The sequence below is a fragment of the Pseudopodoces humilis genome, chromosome 4 (assembly GCF_049639895.1).
Source record: "Pseudopodoces humilis isolate 2021_Gansu_Grassland_sample_001 chromosome 4, ASM4963989v1, whole genome shotgun sequence".
In the NCBI taxonomy this organism is placed as follows: Eukaryota; Metazoa; Chordata; class Aves; order Passeriformes; family Paridae; genus Pseudopodoces; species Pseudopodoces humilis.
In genome coordinates, this window is record NC_142203.1 from 34,177,632 (window position 1) to 34,198,212 (window position 20,581).

At 36.1% G+C, this 20,581-nt stretch overlaps 1 protein-coding gene across 1 annotated transcript in view; it reads left to right on the forward strand.

Moving 5' to 3' along the window:
- ADAMTS19 (ADAM metallopeptidase with thrombospondin type 1 motif 19) overlaps positions 1–20,581 on the forward strand; it is a 140,702-nt gene that overhangs the window by 43,274 nt on the left and 76,847 nt on the right. The window contains exon 7 of the mRNA XM_005530041.3: positions 2,501–2,544. Within this exon, the coding sequence (XP_005530098.1) occupies positions 2,501–2,544 (44 nt within the window). The remainder of the gene's footprint in view (positions 1–2,500; positions 2,545–20,581) is intronic.

Consider the following 20,581-nt stretch of genomic DNA (forward strand, 5'->3'; position numbering starts at 1 on the left):
GTTACCTATCCTTGCTTAGAATCCTTTCCTGGGGTTAGCCAATTCATTCAAGTGCAGAATTCAGGTGTAAGTAGTGTGAAAGCTCCTCCTTTCCTTCACTTGAATAAGGAAATGCTTTCTCTTCTGTGTGTATGCAAAGTAACCATTTAGAGTAATGGACATTATGTGCTGGGTAATGGTTGGAGTGGGTGGGCTTTAACCATTTCTTGCTTTCATTGACAGACTCAGTTACCAACTGGTGCCGCTAAAGCTTCTATGTGCTGTAACAGTGATTTTAATATCTTTACTCTGTTTTGCTGAGAGAAAGGATGAGAAGAACGAAGGCAAATAATCTGTCTGAGGACTTAGTAGTGTGCTTTATTTTTATGAGAGTCACTGGTAGGTTTAGCTAGAACTGTAAATCTTTACTAAGGAGCCTAGTCTCAATTGTATGTAATGCATTCATATTCCTGGAAATTAAAGGCGGTATTACATTCTTTCAATGTAAGTCGGGAACTAAAAATGGTTTACTGTATTTCCCTCTTGCCAAATCATAGCAGTACCATTTCCCCCACGTCCCATAATGAAACCCTGAATGCACAACATAATCATAGTCAGATCCAGCCAAGAAGTGAAAATAAAAAAAAACCCAAAAAACAGCTCAGTAAGTATATGAGAGGAAAGCTATTACATGAGCAGAAACCTCTTGGATATTGACAGTTTTAAAATGTAATGTAGTATTCTTTTACAATTGAAGGTATGATCTATTTCTTTTCTCTTTTCCTTTTTTCTTTTTTTTTTTACTTAGTATTGCATCAGTTGATTTTTATGGTGATTGAGTGGGTGTGTGTGGAAAGAAATCAGTGTCCTTAGACTGTCTTTACACATGTTCTCTTGCTTCACTTCAAGTCCCATATTTCTAATCATTCTGTCATATTGCTTAACAAGACAATAAGTCCCTTGTGTCACATAGCACAAAACAAAGAATTGTGTTACAACCAAGTGCATTAATGCAATTTCTTGCAGGTTTGAAAAAATAAAATAACTTTTCTCTGTGTCTGTTTGTAGTTTCTTGTTCACCACCTTTTTCTCAATTTCCAGGGCCCTTTTGAGTGTATTCCCAGACTGTCCTTATCAGTTTACTCACAACTTTGTCAATTTATAGCACTACGATTCTTCTTCCACTCTATGAAATCATCTGGCAGTGGTGAATGGTTAATTAAAAGCTATATAACCCCATGCATCTATCTGTGTGTCCCTTAACAACTGTTAGAAATTTGTCAACCTTTAGAAATTGCATTTGGGTCTAAATCCCTATGTAGAAAGAGTCTGTGGGAAACAAACAAACGTCTCTTGGAGTTTTCACACTTTGCAAAAAAAAAAAAAAAAAGTGTCAGTATCTTTCATTTCAGGCACCAAACAGTTCTTGCATTTTGTTCCTGGAAAATGGGTGTTTCTCTATATGTATATCTTTATCATTATCCATCTATATGTCTATATATCTATATGTCTATATATCAATCTATATATCTGCCTTCATAGACACAATATAAGGACTAAATTTCTCTGACTCATATAGTCTCTCCCTAAAAACAGAGACCCTTACTTTGTGGCACAGCAGAAAAACAGAATTCTTTGTTTATGGGGTTGCTGTACCTGAGGTAGTTGTTTCTTTCCCTATTGGTTTCCTCCCACAATTCATGCATACCTCAGCTGCCCTTTAAACTTAAAATAACAAATTAACATTACTTATAAATACTCCAGTAAAAAGCAGTTTTCCCTTTGCTCTTTTAGTAACTTGTGTGTCTCTGAGAAGTAAAATACATGTGAAATCAAAATGAATCCCAAGCAAAAATACATGTGAAATCAAAATGAATCCCAAGCAGATGTTTAAGACACAGTTGAAATGTTGAATTTATTCTCCTTTATGCAATCGAGAAGTCTTATTTATAGACCTATGACTGGACTGGACTAAAGTACGTGTTGGAGATAGGGTAGTTAATTTTTATAAGTCTTCCACTACTCTAAGGGGATGAAGAAATGCTTCTTGAAATATTCCTGTTAGTGATTTTAACCACTGACTTGCTAGAATAAAAACTGCCTGGCTGTATTACTGATACAAATGCTGCATTTATATCAATAATCATGTAAAGCACTGGAAATATTTTCATTTTACATGTTAGGAAGACTAGCTTTAGACTTTTTACTTTTCAAGATAATTACAGAAAATGGAAAAACAAACCTCATAAAGCCCAGAAGAACATAGAAATTAGGTGCAATGCAATTTGAATATACAGTACATGTTTTGTCACCTGACTATTCTTAAATCTGCTCTGAGAATAAGATGGAGTTTAAGTGCTCTGTGCAATCCCAGCCTTTGCTTCCACTTGTTCTTTGTTGAGATAATGGTGTTCTGTATTTATTCATTGAGCCGTAAAAAATGTTTTTAAATAGGTTACACAGTTGTTAACGTCTAACAGCTTGACTTGCTTAACATTTTTTCTTTCACCCCCAATTCTAGGAAGGATTTCTGTGTACATAAGGATGAACCATGTGATACTGTTGGTAAGTAAATAAACGTAAGACACTGCATAAACTACGTAATAAAATCAGTTTTATGTAAATAGAAATGAGAAACTAAAAGATGAAAGCAAAATCAGTGATGGAAAGCTGTACCTAGCTAAAATTCAAAATACATCTTAAATGCTAATAATACTGTTAGATCGGTATGTATGTGTGTATGCTTCTAGCAAAGTACTATGTTTTAGTACAATATTTCCATCTCTTTCATAGAGCAAACTTTAAACCTTTTTTATTTTTAGTCTCACTGACTAAAAATTGTTTTACTCTTTCTAATTTTGAATATGAAGCTAAGAAAATGTGTTTCTGATTATTTTTTATGCAATGGATTTATCTTTGGTGTGAATATGTTTATGATATATAAAAGAAATTTCCATAAGAATCTAATGCATGGTACAGTGTTTATGAGCTATTTATGTAAGAAGTTTATGAACTCCTTCAAAAGAATACAGGATGTGAGCTAGTGTGAAAGGCATCTTCTGACATCTTCATTGAAAGTAAATGCAGACTGTACTGAGTTTTTCTATAAACATTTATTTAGTTCACACACTTTTTGGAAGACAGTGTTCAGTCTGGTGGAAAAGGTAGCAAAAAGTAGCAGTTGTTTTGTTTAATTGTAATTGTAATTCTGGGTAAAAACATGCCATGACCTTAATTGAAGGATGTCATGGCGTGTTCTTAACCAAGAATTTCAGTTTGCTAATAGAAGTCTTAAAGAGTTCTGTATGTGAATACAAGTTTTCAGAATATAATTTTTTTCCAGTAAGATTAGAATGACAATAATGTACTATTGTCATACTTGTGCTCCCTCCTAGGTGGAGAAAGAGTAGCTTTTTTTCCCGTTTCATTTCAGTTGCAAAGTTTTGAGGAGAATTCTTATGTAAACTATATTACCTCACCACTTGCTAGTCTTTTTTCTTGTACTGCTGTATCCCAAGTGTATATGTGATTGTGGGATGGGTATCAATAAAAAAGCCTTATAAATAAGAATGCTATGTGTTTCACAGAAGTAAATTATTATGAGTTCCTGGTGTTCTTTCACTAATTGGTGTATTGGTCTTAGGTGAATTTTGTATGAGTGTTTCTTGTTTGGAGGCATTTATTTTTGACTTACTAGTGCAAAAAATCCTTCCAGTGGAAAGAGGAAGCAATGTGACAAGAAGTCTTCATCAAACTTAAATTTGGAGTACTTCCAGTTTGTCTAAATTAGGATAGGCTGCTTCCTGAATTTCAGAATTGAAGTGAATATATTCAAGAGTTTTCTCTGAACAATGTTTTCTCTTTGGCTGAAGCTTGGAGGTAGTAGGAGAATTATTTATTTCTGAATTTGTCCATAGAATTTTAAATTGAGTAAGATTAAACTGACACAAGTATCAGTAATGAGCAGTTCTGTGGTAAACAAGCTGGGATGAAACTTGAAAATGTGGCAGTCTATTAATTGTTAAGAGCACAGGGAGTAAAGGATTTGCAGTCCTAATATTTTGATAAGCAAAATTAAGTAGATACCTTGGCTGAATGACCTGGCTTATTGTGGATTGACTTCTGTGGACTTCCCCATTCTCTGTGTTTGGAGGTTTCTTTAGGAACTGAACCGCAGTTTGTATGTATAATTCTTTCCATATAGGTACAATTGTGCAGCATAAACAAAGGTCATTGATGTTTCATCATTTATTTTATGAATTTCAATCATTATTTTCCCAGATGAATATAGCGCCTTTCTGTAAATGTAGTGTATAATTTTTTCCATGAATACTTATAGTACTGTGGGTCCATGCTCACTGTTTAGAAGATAATTTCTTGAGAGTCTTGTCCACCATCATTCTGGAGCTCATCTAAAGAGGAGTGTTGAAAAACTTTGCACATTTCTCTTGAAGAGAATTTTTAAGTTATCTTACTGTCACAGACATATTCTGTCAATTATTTTGAGGCTAACAGGTATATAATGACAAATTGTTGATAGTACATGTAGAAGGTGGTTTCATTTTGGTATCTTTACTCTGAATTCTTTTTCCCCTAGGAAAACCAAAAGGAAAATTTTATATTAGTTGATGAGTAAAAGTTCGGTGAAAGGAAATGAAGGATAGTTTGATCTTCCTATATTAATACAAAAAGTTTATAGGCAAAAAGTGACAGTACATTCCAGAGATGTATCACATGCTGTAAATTGCAGAATTTGCCAAAGACAGTAAATGAGAAATGCTAATGTACTATATGATTCCCCAATGTCCAGATCTTGCCTCACCTTCCCCCCCTCTCCAAAAATCCAGAAGAATGCACAATACAGACTCTTCTCTACCATAAAAAAAGGAATAAAGCAATTCTCTCTGAAATATTAATATAACTGTACAGGAATGTGAGGCAGTCAAGGTGATCTTTGTAGCACTTTAGGCATTTAGAAATGAAAGTTATAAAAAGGGAACATGTACAGGACAGACCTCATTATTGGAAAGGGTTGTCATGTTGGATGTTGGAATAGTTCTTTGCAGAGATGAATGCACAGACAAATACTGGATTTATTGTTTACTCATTACATGCCAAGACTCACAGTTTTCAGACTGGACATGAGTATCCTTTTAAGCCAAAGAGAGAAAGTGCCAGTATTCTGTTATGTAGACAAAGTTTTCATGTATTTAGGTGGCAAATAACACACTTTTCTGTACTTCCAGTCTTGTTCTACAAAAAATACAGAACTTGTGCAGTCTTCAAAAAGTATTTTTTCATTGTCTCTTAAAATAACAGTGATTTATATGAAGATTTGATGGTTTAATATATAATTAACCAAGAACTCTATTGACCAAAAAAAAAAAGTTTGCTCAAAATTAAAACCATATGGCAAACTTCCCTGGATATATACTGGATTATATTTCGTTAATGATTTTGAACAATGTATGTGGTGATAATCTTCTAAAAATCCTTTCAGAAAAGCATTTAAGGTGGAAAAATGCAAGGTTTTTTTTTTTTTCTGTAATGATAAAAAGTATGATTTGCATTGATTGTCAAATATTACTTTCTTAGTCAGGAAAAAAAGATCCCTCTATCTGGGAGACCAAGCATTGTAGAGAAGAGAAGGCTTTGGGGAAACCTCATTGTGGCCCTCCAGTACCTGGAGGGAACTTTGAAAAAGAAGGAAAAGTTTTTTATGCAGGCAGGTAGAGGCAGGACAAGGGGAAATGGTTTTAAACTGATAAACCAAAAGAGGGACTGTGTAGATTAGATATAGGTAAGAAATTCTTTACTCAGAGAGTGGTGAAGTGCTGGAACTGGTTGCCCAGAGAAGTTATGGGAGTTCAAGGCGAGGTTGGATGGGCCACTGAACAACTTGATCTACTGAAAGGTGTCCCAGCTCATGGCAGGAGGGTTTGGAACTAGATGATGTTTAAGGTCCCATCAAATCATTCTGTGATTCCAAAACTCATTAGTACTTCATATTTTATCACTTTGCAAAGTAAACAGAAAGAGAAGAATTATTTCAGGGATTTCTTTGATTTCCCCAAAGTTTCTTGAAATTTAGGAAGTAGAATGTAGTTCTTTTATGCCTTTCAATATTAAGTATTTCCCTATTGCTAGAAGTGTTTGGAAATCTCTGCTGTAGGCAGGGAGTTGAGGGTCTGCTTTCTTACTTCATAACTTAAATCCAGAGTAACTCAGATAAATGTCTTCCGTATCTAATCCCTTGTTTCTGTAAAATGTTAAGCAAGACTCTCATGTGGTATCAGTCAGCCTAGATCAATGGATTTCTGCAAAGCTATTCTGATTTCAGCATTGCCAGTTGTTGCAGCTGCTGTGAAATTCATTCTGGGTGCAGAAGCACAAAGCAATTAGCCTGAAAAGCGGCCAGATCTGAGTGTTCTTGAGCTTCCTCTGGTGGATTGATTGGTTGCTTGGTTGGTTAGCTGCAGCATTCTTTATTATTTTTGCCCTCTCCTGTTTTGCTCACGTGTATGCCTTCTGTCCTTTTTTCATGCACAGAAGTGATATGATGCTGCTCCCTTGATTCTCACAGTTCATCTATGGCTTAAAGAGAGGTTTCAGACCTTTATTTTTCAGTATGGTTGTGAGGGACAACAGAGGATCTCTCTGGGGGTGGAAAAATATGAAGGTGTTTTTATACAAATTAAATTTAATTTAGCTAATGAGAAGACTGTTTTAGATGTGTAATTGCCCAGGTTTTTTTTTCCCCCAGAAGATAACTGTTTTAAGATCATAGCATGTTTTTCCTCCAAACAAGCTTTTTTAAGCTTAGAGGAAGCTACTTTTTCAATTTGTGTTGATTTGGAATGTTCTTTTTCTTGGGCTGATGACAGGTAAAATTATGAGTGTAGACATCCTAATGAATTTCAGAAAAATTTAAGAAGTAATTAAATAGTTGATTTTCAGAGGGTGAAGTCCATTGCAATAGAATCATCACAAAATGTAAACTGGGGATTGCACATGCTGTACTGTTGTTGTGTATGACTTTTCTGGTATTATCATATTGAAGTAACTGAGACAATTCATAGGGAAAATTGTTATTAGGATATTGCACAAACCTTTAAGACATGGAAATAAATATTTTTTTTTTCACTGAAATCAACAGATATTTTCTCAACAAGTAGGCCTATGAGTAAACACAGAAAAACTATTTCTTGAAGCAAGTTTATGCACATTCTAATTTCCCTTCCTCTTGTTTACGTTTCCACTTCAAGAAACACGGCAATGAAGATTATGACTCTCTGAGGCAACTTCTTTTGGATTAGACTTGTTGCTAGCTAATGTCTTCTGTGGAAACACTATACTAGAGAGTTCTCAGAGTGCAATGTTACAGGCATGGAAGGATTCTAAAATGATGCTTGTCTTGTGTTTGCATCAGTTTGGAGCCCTGTTAACCTGCTGAAACTCAGACAGTGACTTCTGTTTTTGTTTGCATATTTTTAGATAACGTTTTCAATTAAAACAACAGCTATAAGAACATGTGATTCTATCTGAACTGTTTGCTAAAGAGCATTTTCCAATGAAATGCAATCTCTAAATAGAGTTCCTCTAAAAACTTGTCAGATTGGTTTTGGACATAAATACAGTATATTAAAAATTTGTAAATTTGGTAACACCTAGTGTTGTAGATACAAAAAAGACCAGCAGAAAATTAAGGCGACATCAGATCTTCGTAATGTCGCAAAGGAACTCCATGGTGTGGATACAAATCATAATCAATAAGGGATCAGACAAACATCTACACAATAAATACCACAAACCAAAATGAAATTAAAGAACATATTTTTCATCCAACTTAGAAAAGTATCAAATATAGATTTACTTACTTCTCTTTCCTAATATGAAAGCTATCAATCTCTAATACAAAGAACTTGGAGTTTGTCCTTATATTCTGGGGACGAAGTTTTAGACCAGCTGTATGCATTAACAGATATGATAGAAATAGGGAATTGGGCAGACTATCCATGACCAGTGAGGGTAAATGATGGAAATACTAAAGCTGGATGCTTAGGGCCAGTTACCAATGAACAAGCAGGCAAAGAAGTTGAACTGAGCACAGGCAGCAGTATAGCAGAAGTAAACTTTAGAAGTCCTGCTTTTTTTCTTCTCTTTTGTTGAGTCAAAATTATCAAAGAAATGCACTTCCAGCAGTTCCAAATAAGCACTGTGAGTTATTCAGGTGTTGCAACTTGTGGGATATAGGAAGGTTTCTCATCAGTCAAGACAAACAGGAACCCAAAAAATACCAGAGCCTGTCATTTATGGTATGTCCTAAAGTTGACATGCATTTTTGTAAACAGGTAAAGACAGGTAAAGCTGAAACTAGGGTGTGGGCCAGGATGACTGCCACATAGGACGGAATATAGAACCTGTGTATAGGTTCTGCTCTGTACATAGCCAAGTACAGTCAGTCTTGCAGATAGAAGTGCAGGAAGCATGCTTAAATGACTCTCATAACATTTTTGCAACATCTAGGATTTTTAACAGTTCAGGACTGCCCACAGTCTAGTTTGATATTGGTGAAAAGTGTTACGTTTCAAGTAATTGAATACGCTTTTAGTATATACCATTTTAAAATTCTGTTGAATGAGTTTACCTATACATAGAGATGCATCATTTTTTTACATATTCATCACTAGTGTAATTAATTTGCTTGGTTTTGTTGTGAATGTTACTGCTCTTGGTGCCATGGGGAATTCAGAGTGGGAGGAGGGCAGTTGAATGACAGATTGGATGATGAGAAACAATTACAGCAAGTTTCTCCCAGCAAAGGCATAACTACAGTCTGTTAATTTTCCTAGGTCTTAAATGTTCCCTGACATACACATGCTAGACAAAATTTTCAAAAACAGCAAAAGCATTTTAAGCTCTGCATTCTTTTCTGTGAATTATTTGTCCCACTGAACAAGAGACACTCTAAAAATTTATCCTATGTAAAGGATATTCTGACATTCACACAATTGCGCTCACTAGTTAATCTGCAGAAGATTTCCTGTGGAGATTTCCAATGTCTAACTTAATCTAAGTTATTCACATAACCTTTACAATACATGCAATTTTGCATTCATACAACATTCTTTTACAGCAAAATCATGATAGTAATAATTCACAGACTTACATAGAGAGTAAACACCTCATACAATGAGAACAGGACCATCTTTTAAGTGCTTTTATAGAAAGCTAGCTGAAGAAATCTCACTCAATTTTAATTCCTGGACATTTGTTTCTTCTAAAAGAAAAGCACTCTAGCTCAAATGTGTAGCTGGAAATGCCTGAGTAGCTCCATTATTCACATGTGACTTATGAACATTGACTTTTTTCTGTAGAAATGGAAAAGTTGCCTGGGAAGTGATAGCCATATGATAGTCCAGTGTATCTAGTATACAAATACCCTTAATACACAAGCTTTTTAAAAATAATTGGAATATTTTGACTTCTACAGCCTACAGAATAAAATTTGGTCTTGTCAGTGAGTTATATAAGTACAGCAAAACAGATCCTAATTAATTGTAAATTCAATAAATATGAAAAAACAAATCAAAATAAGTAAAATAGAATTTAGTTTTCCTCATATGTCGTAAAACATCAAATGAATTATGCATGCTTGGTGCAGTTTCTCAGAAGCGCAGAATGCTGACTACGTGTATTCAGTCATCAAATCCAGACGTTGCTATTACAAACCTCAACTTTATTCTTCTCATATTAAATTCAGCTCTAAAAATTATTTAGCTTCATGTTTCCAGCAAAACTCTTAAGATGCAGATACCTTGGCTGCTATTTTACTGAGTTACAATAAATGACAAGACTCCAGTGAGACCAGAGACAGAAGTTTTCACATGAAGATATGCAAACCTTTGTTTTCAAGCGATGTTGTAACTCAGACAGAAAATAGCTGGGTTACAACACATCAGATTGTTTCATTTTCCAGTGCTTTATTTAAAGTGTTTAAAGCTTAATTAATCTCGACAGTAGTAGGGTGACAGAGAATGAATTTGTCTGAATGGACTCTTGATGTCAATTTCATAATCACTGAGGTTTTAATTAGTGACCTTTACCATACTTAAAAAATAAGTCTTCTCTTCATTAAACAATTGATCAAGGACTTGATGCAGGCAACTCCTTTGTTTTCTTATTTTATGTTATTTTACTTTGAAGTCTTTAGCCAATGTATCTAGAGAGCTGAAAGTAAAGGATAAAAGGTATTTTCTGTTTTGTTTTTCAGATAGTACTACAGAAGTCACTTGCTGATTTCTTGCTAAGTGTGTGTAAAAAGTCTGTCTAAGGAAGCAGTAGGGCCTTTGAGCGTGTTTAGGAGGATGGAAAGGTTAATTTTCATGTCTACGTATAGTTTCAGATGTTTATAATCAAATCTATGTAAATGCTAGATAGAGCTGAGAAAATCTATGACATTCTGTATTGAATTTCCATTAACCTCTGGATGTTCTAGTTCAAGGAAATTTTGAGGCTGAAACATGTTGCTCATTTGATGTGTGGGATAATTTTGTGTATTTGTTGGTGTGCATGGTTGCCTTTGATGCTATTTATTTGTACAATAGCTATTTATCTGTGTAGTAGTTCTAAATAAAAAAATATATGCACTATTGTTAAGATAGTATTAAAGGTTCAATCATTCCTCAGTTGCTAAAGAAATAAACTTTTTCAGATAGAGTCTGTCTTGAAATATCTCTGAGGTTAGATGTGATTTTTTCTTATATTGAAATAATAACTATTGGATTAGACCTGTATCTAATTCCTGTTGCGCATTCCAGTTCAGATGTAGTTGTGCTCTTTCTCATTTAGTTAATATGTGATCCTTGTTCTTCACATATGTTTAAGCCCCAGTGGATTCAGCTACAAGATCAAGCTCTGAATTTGATTCTTGACTTGAGTAAGGGGTGGTGTAAGATGCCTCAGTACAAATCACAGGACCTCATAATTTCATATTCTTTCTGTGAAAATGCAGTAAAACTTTGTCATTTTTCTTCAGGTTATGCTGGTTCATCTTTAGGTACATCTTTTATTTATATCTCTTGTTTTCTGTGTTTATTTTCCACTTATCGGAACTATTTAAAATCCTTTTTCAAAGGAATTTGCAATATAGAGACATGTACTATAAGAATTTAACATTACACTGAATATTTAAAATATTTATGTTTCAGTCTGGAACTTCAGTTCAGAATTTTGTCCATAGACAAAACTGCCATGTCTATCAGAAAAAAGCACTCCAAAGCAAGGAAAAAAATTAATCTCATCTATTAGTGCATGTTTACTATGTGTTAAAGAAAAAAGAAGGAAATTACAAACTAATTATGACAGTAATTTGTATTTGTCTTGTGAATAGTGTAAACTCACGTGGGAATCCTTCACTTAAGCATGCCAGATGCAGAAGTGAAAAATCAGTGAGGCCTCAAAGCAATACTGCCATGGTGCACATGGCAGATTTCTTAGAGGTGCTCATGCCAAGGATGGGGCAGGGCGGTGAGACACAAAGCAGAAGACAGAAGTGGGCATGGCTTACTTAAGATTAGGTAAAATGGTTTCTCTAGGAGAGAATTTACTATTTTTGCTAACCAGATTGCAAAATATAAAAAAAGCAGGAGCAATTTAATGACCCTCTCAGTGGATTAAACAGTGAATTAAGTTTTGTGTCACTCTGTTCATTGAAATTTTTGAAAAATGGAATTAGATCCAAGCAGCTGTGAGCACTTAAAAATACTTTTCATTGTCTCCTAGATTTCACAACTTCAGTACTCATCTTTTATGTTTTTTTCGATATGAAAGATATAAAATGTAGGTTGGAGCTGTAAATAATCATGCATCAATAATAAGTTTCTCTATATGCCATAAAGCTCTGGATTAGTTTGTATAAAGAGTTGTTCTTCACTCAATGTATCATCCATACAACTAAGTTTTAAAAATAAAAAAGTAAAATATGCTGTCACACATTAAAATTAAAGGCATTAAGATATATGGCTGTAAAATACCTGTTTTCTGCCTAGCCATCCATTTTGCTAAAATGGAATGCTAAAATTAGTCTTGTGTTCAGGTCTTCATAGATATGCTTGTGTGGAGTATCTTTATCCCTTCAAAAGAAAATTTTGCAAAGTTATGCATGAATAGTCAACTTTATACAGTGTCGTGCACTAGAAAATCCTGGTGTTTTCTAGTTGAAATGTTTTCAGAACAATATTTTCGGAGATCAGGCAGCTCCTTGAAATTAATGCATCGGTTTCTTTGTCCTGTAACTGTATAATGGCAGGTGGAAAAGCAGTGTAATGGAATTAGATAGCATTTTTTTTTAAGAGTGGGATTGGAAGTCAGTGATACATGAATCCTTTAACTGAGGAGGAGACAAAAAGAGCTCCATATTTATGGAGAGAACTGCGGATGATGTATTCAACTGCATCTAACTTGTCAAAACACAAGGAAAAGTGCTCCACAAATGGTAGCAGAATAGAACAGAGGGATAGGCCCAAGTCTCACTCTTCGTTTAAATATCTTTGGGAAGACTTTCAGTTTGAATCTGTTTCATAGCTCCTTTTTGTGACATTCAAGTGGCAACAAAACCAAATTTTGTAGGTTGTTTTGAGTCTATACTGAAGTTTTTATGTTCTCAGGATGATAGTACCCCCTACACTGAATAAACCATCGAGTCTTCCTTTACTCTGATTGCTCAAGCAGAGATTAATGCTGCAGTCTAGTTCTCAATTACCTTGCATCTTGCAGACTTTGCAAAGGTCATTTAAATAATGGATACCCCGGAAGAAGAAAGACCTGATGCTCTCAGTCTATTCAGCTTACTTTCATTGAACTCATCATACCAACAAACTCCAGGAATTTGTGAAGTTTGCAAGAGCATTGAGACATGGACTTGAAGAAACTCATCAGATTGCTCCATTGATCAGTTAACACTGACTCTTACTGGGGCAGCACAAACACTTTTATCATGGATGATAATACAGTATGGAACAAAATAGTCTTAGTTATACCAATGTAGACAAAATACAGGATTCATATCTGCAGATAACAGTAGTAATTTGAAATCAAATTATTTTAGTTGAAAAGAGGCATGGTGGAACACTCTTCTCAAGATAATTTTTCCCTTATTCTCATTTATCAAAAGATACTAGTTAAGCTATGCATCGATATCTGGTCCTTGTTTTCTGTATAAAGGAACAATTGGCTATTCAATTCACCTTTATTGTAAGATGTGCTAGTACTTTCTGCTATAAGTAGCCCCAAGATCAGTCACTTTCTTATAGTGCATCTCTCTCTTAGTGAAACAAAGTACAGTTTCACACAAAAATCTTAAATGGTTCAAACTTCACAAGCATTGGCCATAGAGTAGTACATTATGCTAAAAATCAAAGGAAAACCAGACTACTATTCCCTTTCAATCCTACTAGGTCCCCCTTGTCTCACATAAAAGAGAGAGCACCACATTAAATATTAGAAAAAAAAATCCTGAATATTTTCTTTAAGTGTGATCTCTGCAACAGTAAAATAATCACTTCCATATCACTGTTGAGTGTATCATAAAAACATGAGAAATGTTTTACAGGAGTCACTCAGGTTGCAGAAAATGAGGGAATGTTTTACTGTGCTGAAGCCCTGTGTGTCAAGGAACAATTTTATGTTTCTGTAACAGTGTGTCATTTCCACAAGATTGGTATAATAAAATAAGTTGCAAAAGAAAGCAAGACAGTCTTGTTTTCTTCATAGTTTGTTGCAAGAAGCAAAATAGGTCTGAATAATGTATTGTAGTGTGAAAATGACGTGAGCAATTTCATACTGGTTTTTTGCACAGGGGATGGTACCAGCCATCTTCCAGGAAGAAGGCACCTGAACTAAGCTACCTGAACTACAGGAGAATCAGCTTAATAGGGTATCAAGGCTGTAAATCTTTTAAGACCAGGAAAAGCATTGGTGATATATTATCAGTAGATCAAATTGGTAAGGGGAATTGATGTTACACAAGCCTGGGAAACATATTCAGGAAAAAAATGATTTGATGGAATGAGACAGGAGGTGAATTCAAAGGCATTGCAATGTGTGTAGATATACAGAACATGGGGGCAGCTTTGGCAGCTGCACATTTTGTAAATGTGAGAACTGAAACCCAGATGTCAGGAAGGCAAGAAGAGAGATGAGCACCTGGGTGAATATTTTCACTAGTTGGATGGAGTGACATAATACTTAATTATTTCCAGTGTATATTTTACTCTGTGATGCTAATATATTTTGATCCAAGTGTATAGAGTTGTAGGCTTGAAGTATTCTAAAATATGTTAAAGTGAACTCACACTGCGCAGCAGTGGAAGCAGTTCTGAAAGCTAATTGTACCATGTTGTGTTCCAGGACTACATTTTTTATGGGGAGAGTCAAATTTTTTCAGAGGCAGAATCAGAGACAAGAGAGAGCTGTAAACATACAGCATTTGCATTAAAATAGGAGTGCAATAAATATTTTCTACTTTTTTGTTCTTTCTATTTACAAATAACAGAGGATGTTAAATCTTGAAATTATATATGCACTCAAGTTTTAAGGCCAGTGCAATCTTTCGTTTCACAGAAGTGATGTCAAATTTCCATTTGGAAAATAGAGACTGCCTCAGAATTGATCTTGAAAACTAGGGTTTTAAAGCCCCTGAATAGTCCCCCTGGAAGTCTAAAACCTACACTTACGTCAGCATTTTCATCAACATGCTGTTTCTGTGCACTGTGCTTCCCTACTGCCATATGCTAGGGCCCATGACATCAAATTATAAGACTTATTTAAAAAATACTTTAAAAGAAAATGTTGGGGTGTTTTAATGTCTTCCAGACATTTAATGTATTTTTTAATTGACCAAACCTTTATGTACGTTATTTTTATAAAAATATATTTAAATAGTGATTAAATTAAAAAATAAAAAGGTAATTTAAATGACTGGCTGCAGCAAGAAAGCACCTGAAAGCAAAGCTGTAAGAAATTATTAGAAAGGGTTATCTTCATCAAATATGGTAGTTTGTCTTTCTTCTTGGTAGCAGGTATTTATACTGTGTTTTCTTGTACTCTGGTATTCTTGGCAAACTAAAATTTCACTTGCCTTTTTGGCAAAGGTGCCTCCCTTTGAACTCACACTAGAAGCTGTTGTTCCTACTTTCCCTTTGAAAGTCATACTGTAGGAGAAACTTCAGTTTACAAGCTTCTAAAACATTTTGCACAATTATACTGGGCTAGAATATGAACTTGTTCTCTCTTTTTGTTAAAGTTAACTCTTTTAAAATACTAGTCCTAATAAATCTATGCCTTCTATTTCTTACAGACTTCTGAATGGACAAATACCAGATATAAATCATCCAACACTAATCAGGCTGTTTAAGCATGGAAGATTTGTTCCCATGTATCAGGTGTTATATTTCTAAAAAAGTGTTCTAGAAGGAAAAATGCAGGTCTCATAATACTTTTTTTTCCTGTTATCTGTTTTTGCAATGGGACATCATATTTTTAAATTATCTGAGGAATAATTTGTGTCTTAAAAGAAGAATTCTTTAATTCTTCTAATTTAAGAACTTCATGGAGAATTTTGACTTTCAAGAACTCCTAACAAGCTTTTGTGTGGTGCTATTAGATATTAGATATTAGATGCAGATAGCCACCTGCATATTCCCATGTTTTGTTCACAGTGGTCCCACTTGCTTCCTGATAGTTTCAAGAGCTACTACATGCTCTGATATGAGATTAGTTTCTGATTAGCAACTGAACGGAACTTGACTCAAACTAAAAACAACAAGGAAGAGAATGTGTTTTAGAAAAGGCTAGTTCTGTGTGGATGCTGTATAGAACAGTATTACTTTTTCTTCTATATTTGAAAAAATATCCTTTGTGGGGAACAATGAAAATGCATGAGGGTGAGAATTCTATAACCAGGTACTCCAGGTGGGGACAAAATGTACTTACCTGAAGACATTTGATGATATGTAGGATTTTGATTTTAGCAGAATGATGTGGCAGTATACTGAAATCAGTGTAAGCCATTCTGTACCTGTTGCAGTGTACTGTGGGATCACAGTACAAATTTCATTCTTACTATTGGTCCTCATATGGTCATTGTCATGATGCTGAGCATCCCCCGGTGCTGGGAAGGAATATGCATGTTAAAGCCTGCTCAAGCCCGTTGCTCTGTTCAAAGTTCATTTTGTCAGTTATTCAGTTTTTATTCTCTGTTTTGGGCAGACCTACAAATGCACTTACCCCTTGCTGGGCTGGCTAACTCAGGAAGCTGTTCACACTCTTGATTAACTCAGGGATAAATATTTCCATAAGCAGTTAATCCATTGAACTGATAAAGGCATTTATCTAAAACTGGCACTCCTGACCTTTCTTGGGTTCAGTTTTCTTTGCAACAGCTGTGGTCAGTCATTCCATACAATCTTTGCTCAGCTTCATAAGTACATCACCCTTGCCCACCACTCCCCTTTTAGGGGTCTACTGATCAGAAATCAAAAGGTTTGGGTTTTTTTTTTAATAAACAGGTATATTTAAGATAATAATTTAAGAGGTTTGGAAAAGAAAAATGGAAGATGGACTAAATAAAGATCAAAAGAGAAGAAAAAGAAAAGTGAATATATGTGAGTGTGCAGAAGTGTAGAGACAGTCAAATGAATAAGATACAGCCTTCATACCATGTACACCTTGTAGCACTTGTCAGTCTGGAGTAGTGATGCATGTGGTCTCAAGGGCAAAGAAGAAATGGAAAGTGTATGCTTTGGCTTATGTATTTCCCAGACATTATGATGATCCATTCATAGCAGTCTTTCCTTAGGTGCTGTGTGGGAAAGCCTGACAGCCAAGAAACATTGTCACATTGCCCACCTTTAAAGAAAATGTAATTGTAGAACAAGTTATAAAACAGAAAGCAAGTTTGAATTGTTAAAATTACTTCCTATGGTGTACTGCAGTGTTCACTGTCATCATTTCACCATTTTGTGGAGTAACAAAGGCTTTTGTTGGTGTATATAAACAGTTTTATGGTAGGAAGTAGGCCCAAACACATGATCTGTGGCATATGATAATCATTCAGAGGAAGCTGCCTATCTGTCATGTCTGTCCAATGCATCAGTGAAAAGCATATCCTCAAGATTAATTTACTTATGCATGTATTTGGTAAGAGCTGTTCTCATGCTAAGCTTGAAACCTGTTGCTAGTTCTTTAAGTAACAAACTTTCCTGTCACTTTATTGGGAACGGTGTAAAGAACGACACAGTCCCTTTTGTGGAGTTGAACTGGAGAATTTTCTCTTGGTTTATTACTTCAGGTCTTTTTTATAGACCCATACATGAAAAGTACATAAAAGAAGACTCTTATTGGTTAGTAAACTAACACATCACCATCATTGGTCAGTGGGGTTCACCACCCCTCGACTTTCTCTTGCAAGAAAACAAGGAACAGACAAACAGCACCTGCAAGGTTGTTTTCTATCTCTGAGGATTGTTTTAATTCTTCCTCATGAATTCCCAGGCCACTTTCTCAGGCAAGACTGAGAAAGCTATGTGGCCTGCAATTTCCACAGGCACTGTGCTCCCTGCTTTACAGGTAGTATCCATAATTCCCCCCTTTTTGTTTTAAAATAAAAAAGCAGTGTTTGTAATCTCCTGCTGGGCCCTTGCAGGAAAGAGAACAAGCACAGCACAAGAGATCTTCAACAGAATTTTGAATGGACACTGATTTAGAATGATTTTCTGGCCTATGTTTTTGATATCTAAGGATTGTTTTCTTTGCAAGGACTTGATGGTTGACTTATATAAACTAACACACACAGCACATAAAACATCGTTAGTCTGCTCAAAACTGACAGTCTAACTTGTCAACAGGGAAGTTTAAAAGAATACCAAAGTGACAAAACTCAAGAACACCCAGATCCAGACCCAGTGAATCTCTACTCAATTCCACCATGTAACATCTATGAACTTTTTACAGATCAGTCAACAATGCAATTCACAATGCTTTAAATCTTTCATTGTTTAAGTAAAATCCACCCCCCCCCCTTTTTTTTTTTTGACCATTGGATTTTCACCTCAAATATGATTGAGGGACTTGTAGAGTTCACATGGCTGTGGTCAAAAGCTTTTTGACTCTTTGCAATTAGTGAAGTAACCAGGGCAGCTATTTGTGGTGTAGAGATGGTTGCTTCATCAAGCTGAGGTTGCTGTTGTTGTTGTAGGGTTCTACAGCTGTGTTGCTGGGTGGTTTGAAGTTTGCAGGTTTGGAGTAAAGCTGATTCTGTTGTAAAGTTGTACTTGCTGCTCGCTGAAACTTTTGCTCAGCTGTTGTTTCCAGCGGTGGTTGCCCTGGCAATAGCATTGCAGTAGTCGGCCCGGGCAGCAGTTTCTCTTGTGGCCCTGTCTGCCCCACCTCACTGGGCTGGGCACGGAGGGGAGGAACCATGCCTGCATCTATGCGCAGGCGGGTCGCAGCGGGGGCATCTGTGCTGTCACTTGTGGCACAGAAGAAAGGAACGCAGAGGGCACGGGGGGGCTGAAGAACACCATCAACAGCGAAGGGCCCCTTGCGATGGTGCTTGCAGCGCCTTCACCGGTGCCACGGAGGGCGCAGGCGGGGATGGGCGGTCTCTGTTCCCCCACAGCCTCTCTGTTGACGAAACTTGTGCTCCTAGCTCCTCGGGTGACAGGTCCTCGGTCCCATCCTCCTGTCTCTCATGGTGTACAAAAGAGGCACCCCCGGCATCTGAATTTTCTATCTCGGCATCACTGTCCCCAGACTGGCACCATTCCAACGCTTTAAAGAGCACACCCTAGGTGGCTGCCAGGTTGCACACGCTGCTATCTCCTACAGCTAACTCAGACCATAAGCAGTCTCCCACTGACAACCAAATCTCCAGATCCAAGGCATTATCGACCATCACAGTAAAACTTTGCACTTTCACCCACTGGAACAAAGGGCGCATAGCATCTTCAGAACTATCGAGTCCCATGTGTGGCAAGATGTTCTGCCACACAGAGAAGACAAGCTGATCATTAGTTGAATTGCGGTTCTTCATTGTGAGAACCATCTATCTTGACGGCCCATGAATGCAAATTACGCGGACACAGTGGCTTAACCTGGGACTTTAAGCTCTAGCTTCGCCAAGATAAGCTGTTCCAAGCCCGCTCACTGCCAGGGCTCTACTATCCTGTTGGTCTAAAAACCAGCTCCCTCCAGGAGAGCGCGGGAGATTCTTACTTACCCCTCTGTGGGGGAAGCGGCTGGCTCGTCGACCGCCGGCTGCACGGAACCTCGGGGGTCACCAGGTGCACATCATGTCGGGGTCACCAGATGTTGCTCTATTGGGAACGGCGTAAAGAACGACACAGACTCTCTCGTGGAGTTGAACTGGAGAATTTTCTCTCGTTTTATTACCTCAGGTCTGTTTTATAGACTGATACCTGAAAAGTACAAAAAAGAAAACTCTTATTGGTTAGTAAACTAACACATCACCATCATTGGTCAGTGGGGTTCACCACCCCTTGACTCTTTCTCTTGCAAGAAAACAAGGAACAGACAAATAGCACCTGCAAGGCTGTTTTCTATCTCTGAAGATTGTTTTAATTCCTCCTTATGAATTCCCAGGCCACTTTCCCAGGCAAGACTGAGAAAGTTATGTGGCCTGCAATTTCCACAGGCACCGTGCTCCCTGCTTCACAGGTAGCATCCATATTTTCCCTTTACTAGGTGAGCATCATTCGGTTTTGTTGCCAAATAAATGAGGTGTCTTCAAAGTCACATCTTTTTTGATTGTATAGAACAGTTCCATGAAGCCTTCATAAGGCACTCTTATAATATACCCAGGTAATTTAAGGACTGAAAGTCTTTATTGTGTAAGTCCTAAAAATAGACATTTCTACTTCTGTCCAAATGTTTATTTTATAAATTTAGCTCAAGGTTCTTATTAATTTTCTATACCATAAAACAAACCTCAGAAAAGTTGCTTATCATGAAAATTATGCCTTGAGGAAGTTAAAGTAAACTATTTAAATTTCTTAGAAGATTGAGTTACTTCTTAGAAAGGTTACATTTGGTTTTTCTTTCATATTAATAGCATGAGAAAATATGAAGCAAAGAAAATTTTCATTGCATAGAACTTCATACCCAATTTTTCATATTTTCTTCTGAATAGAATCATTAAAGACCTCATCAACAGTAATTATATAAAGCTATTCAGGTTGGATGTTTTTTTCTCTTTCTAGATTGCAGAAAGAAGGTTAAATGAGGAGAAAAGGAAGTTGTGGCTTTCTCAAATTTATTACTTTCTGCTTTTCATTTAACTCTATGCAGTTTTCTTTTCCATCTGTGTCTTTTCCTATTCATGCATATTTTTACGGACAAGTTTTCCACTTGGTGATGCCTTAAAAAAAAAAGGAAGCAATTAAAAGTTTTTAAAAGTATGCTGACTGTACTTTGTGACCATGTTATAGTGTGTTATGGCGTTAAATATTTTCCTTTACATTTGAAAGATTTTTTTATATGTGGCTTAAAATTTAAGAAAGAGGACATGGGAATTATTTGTCAA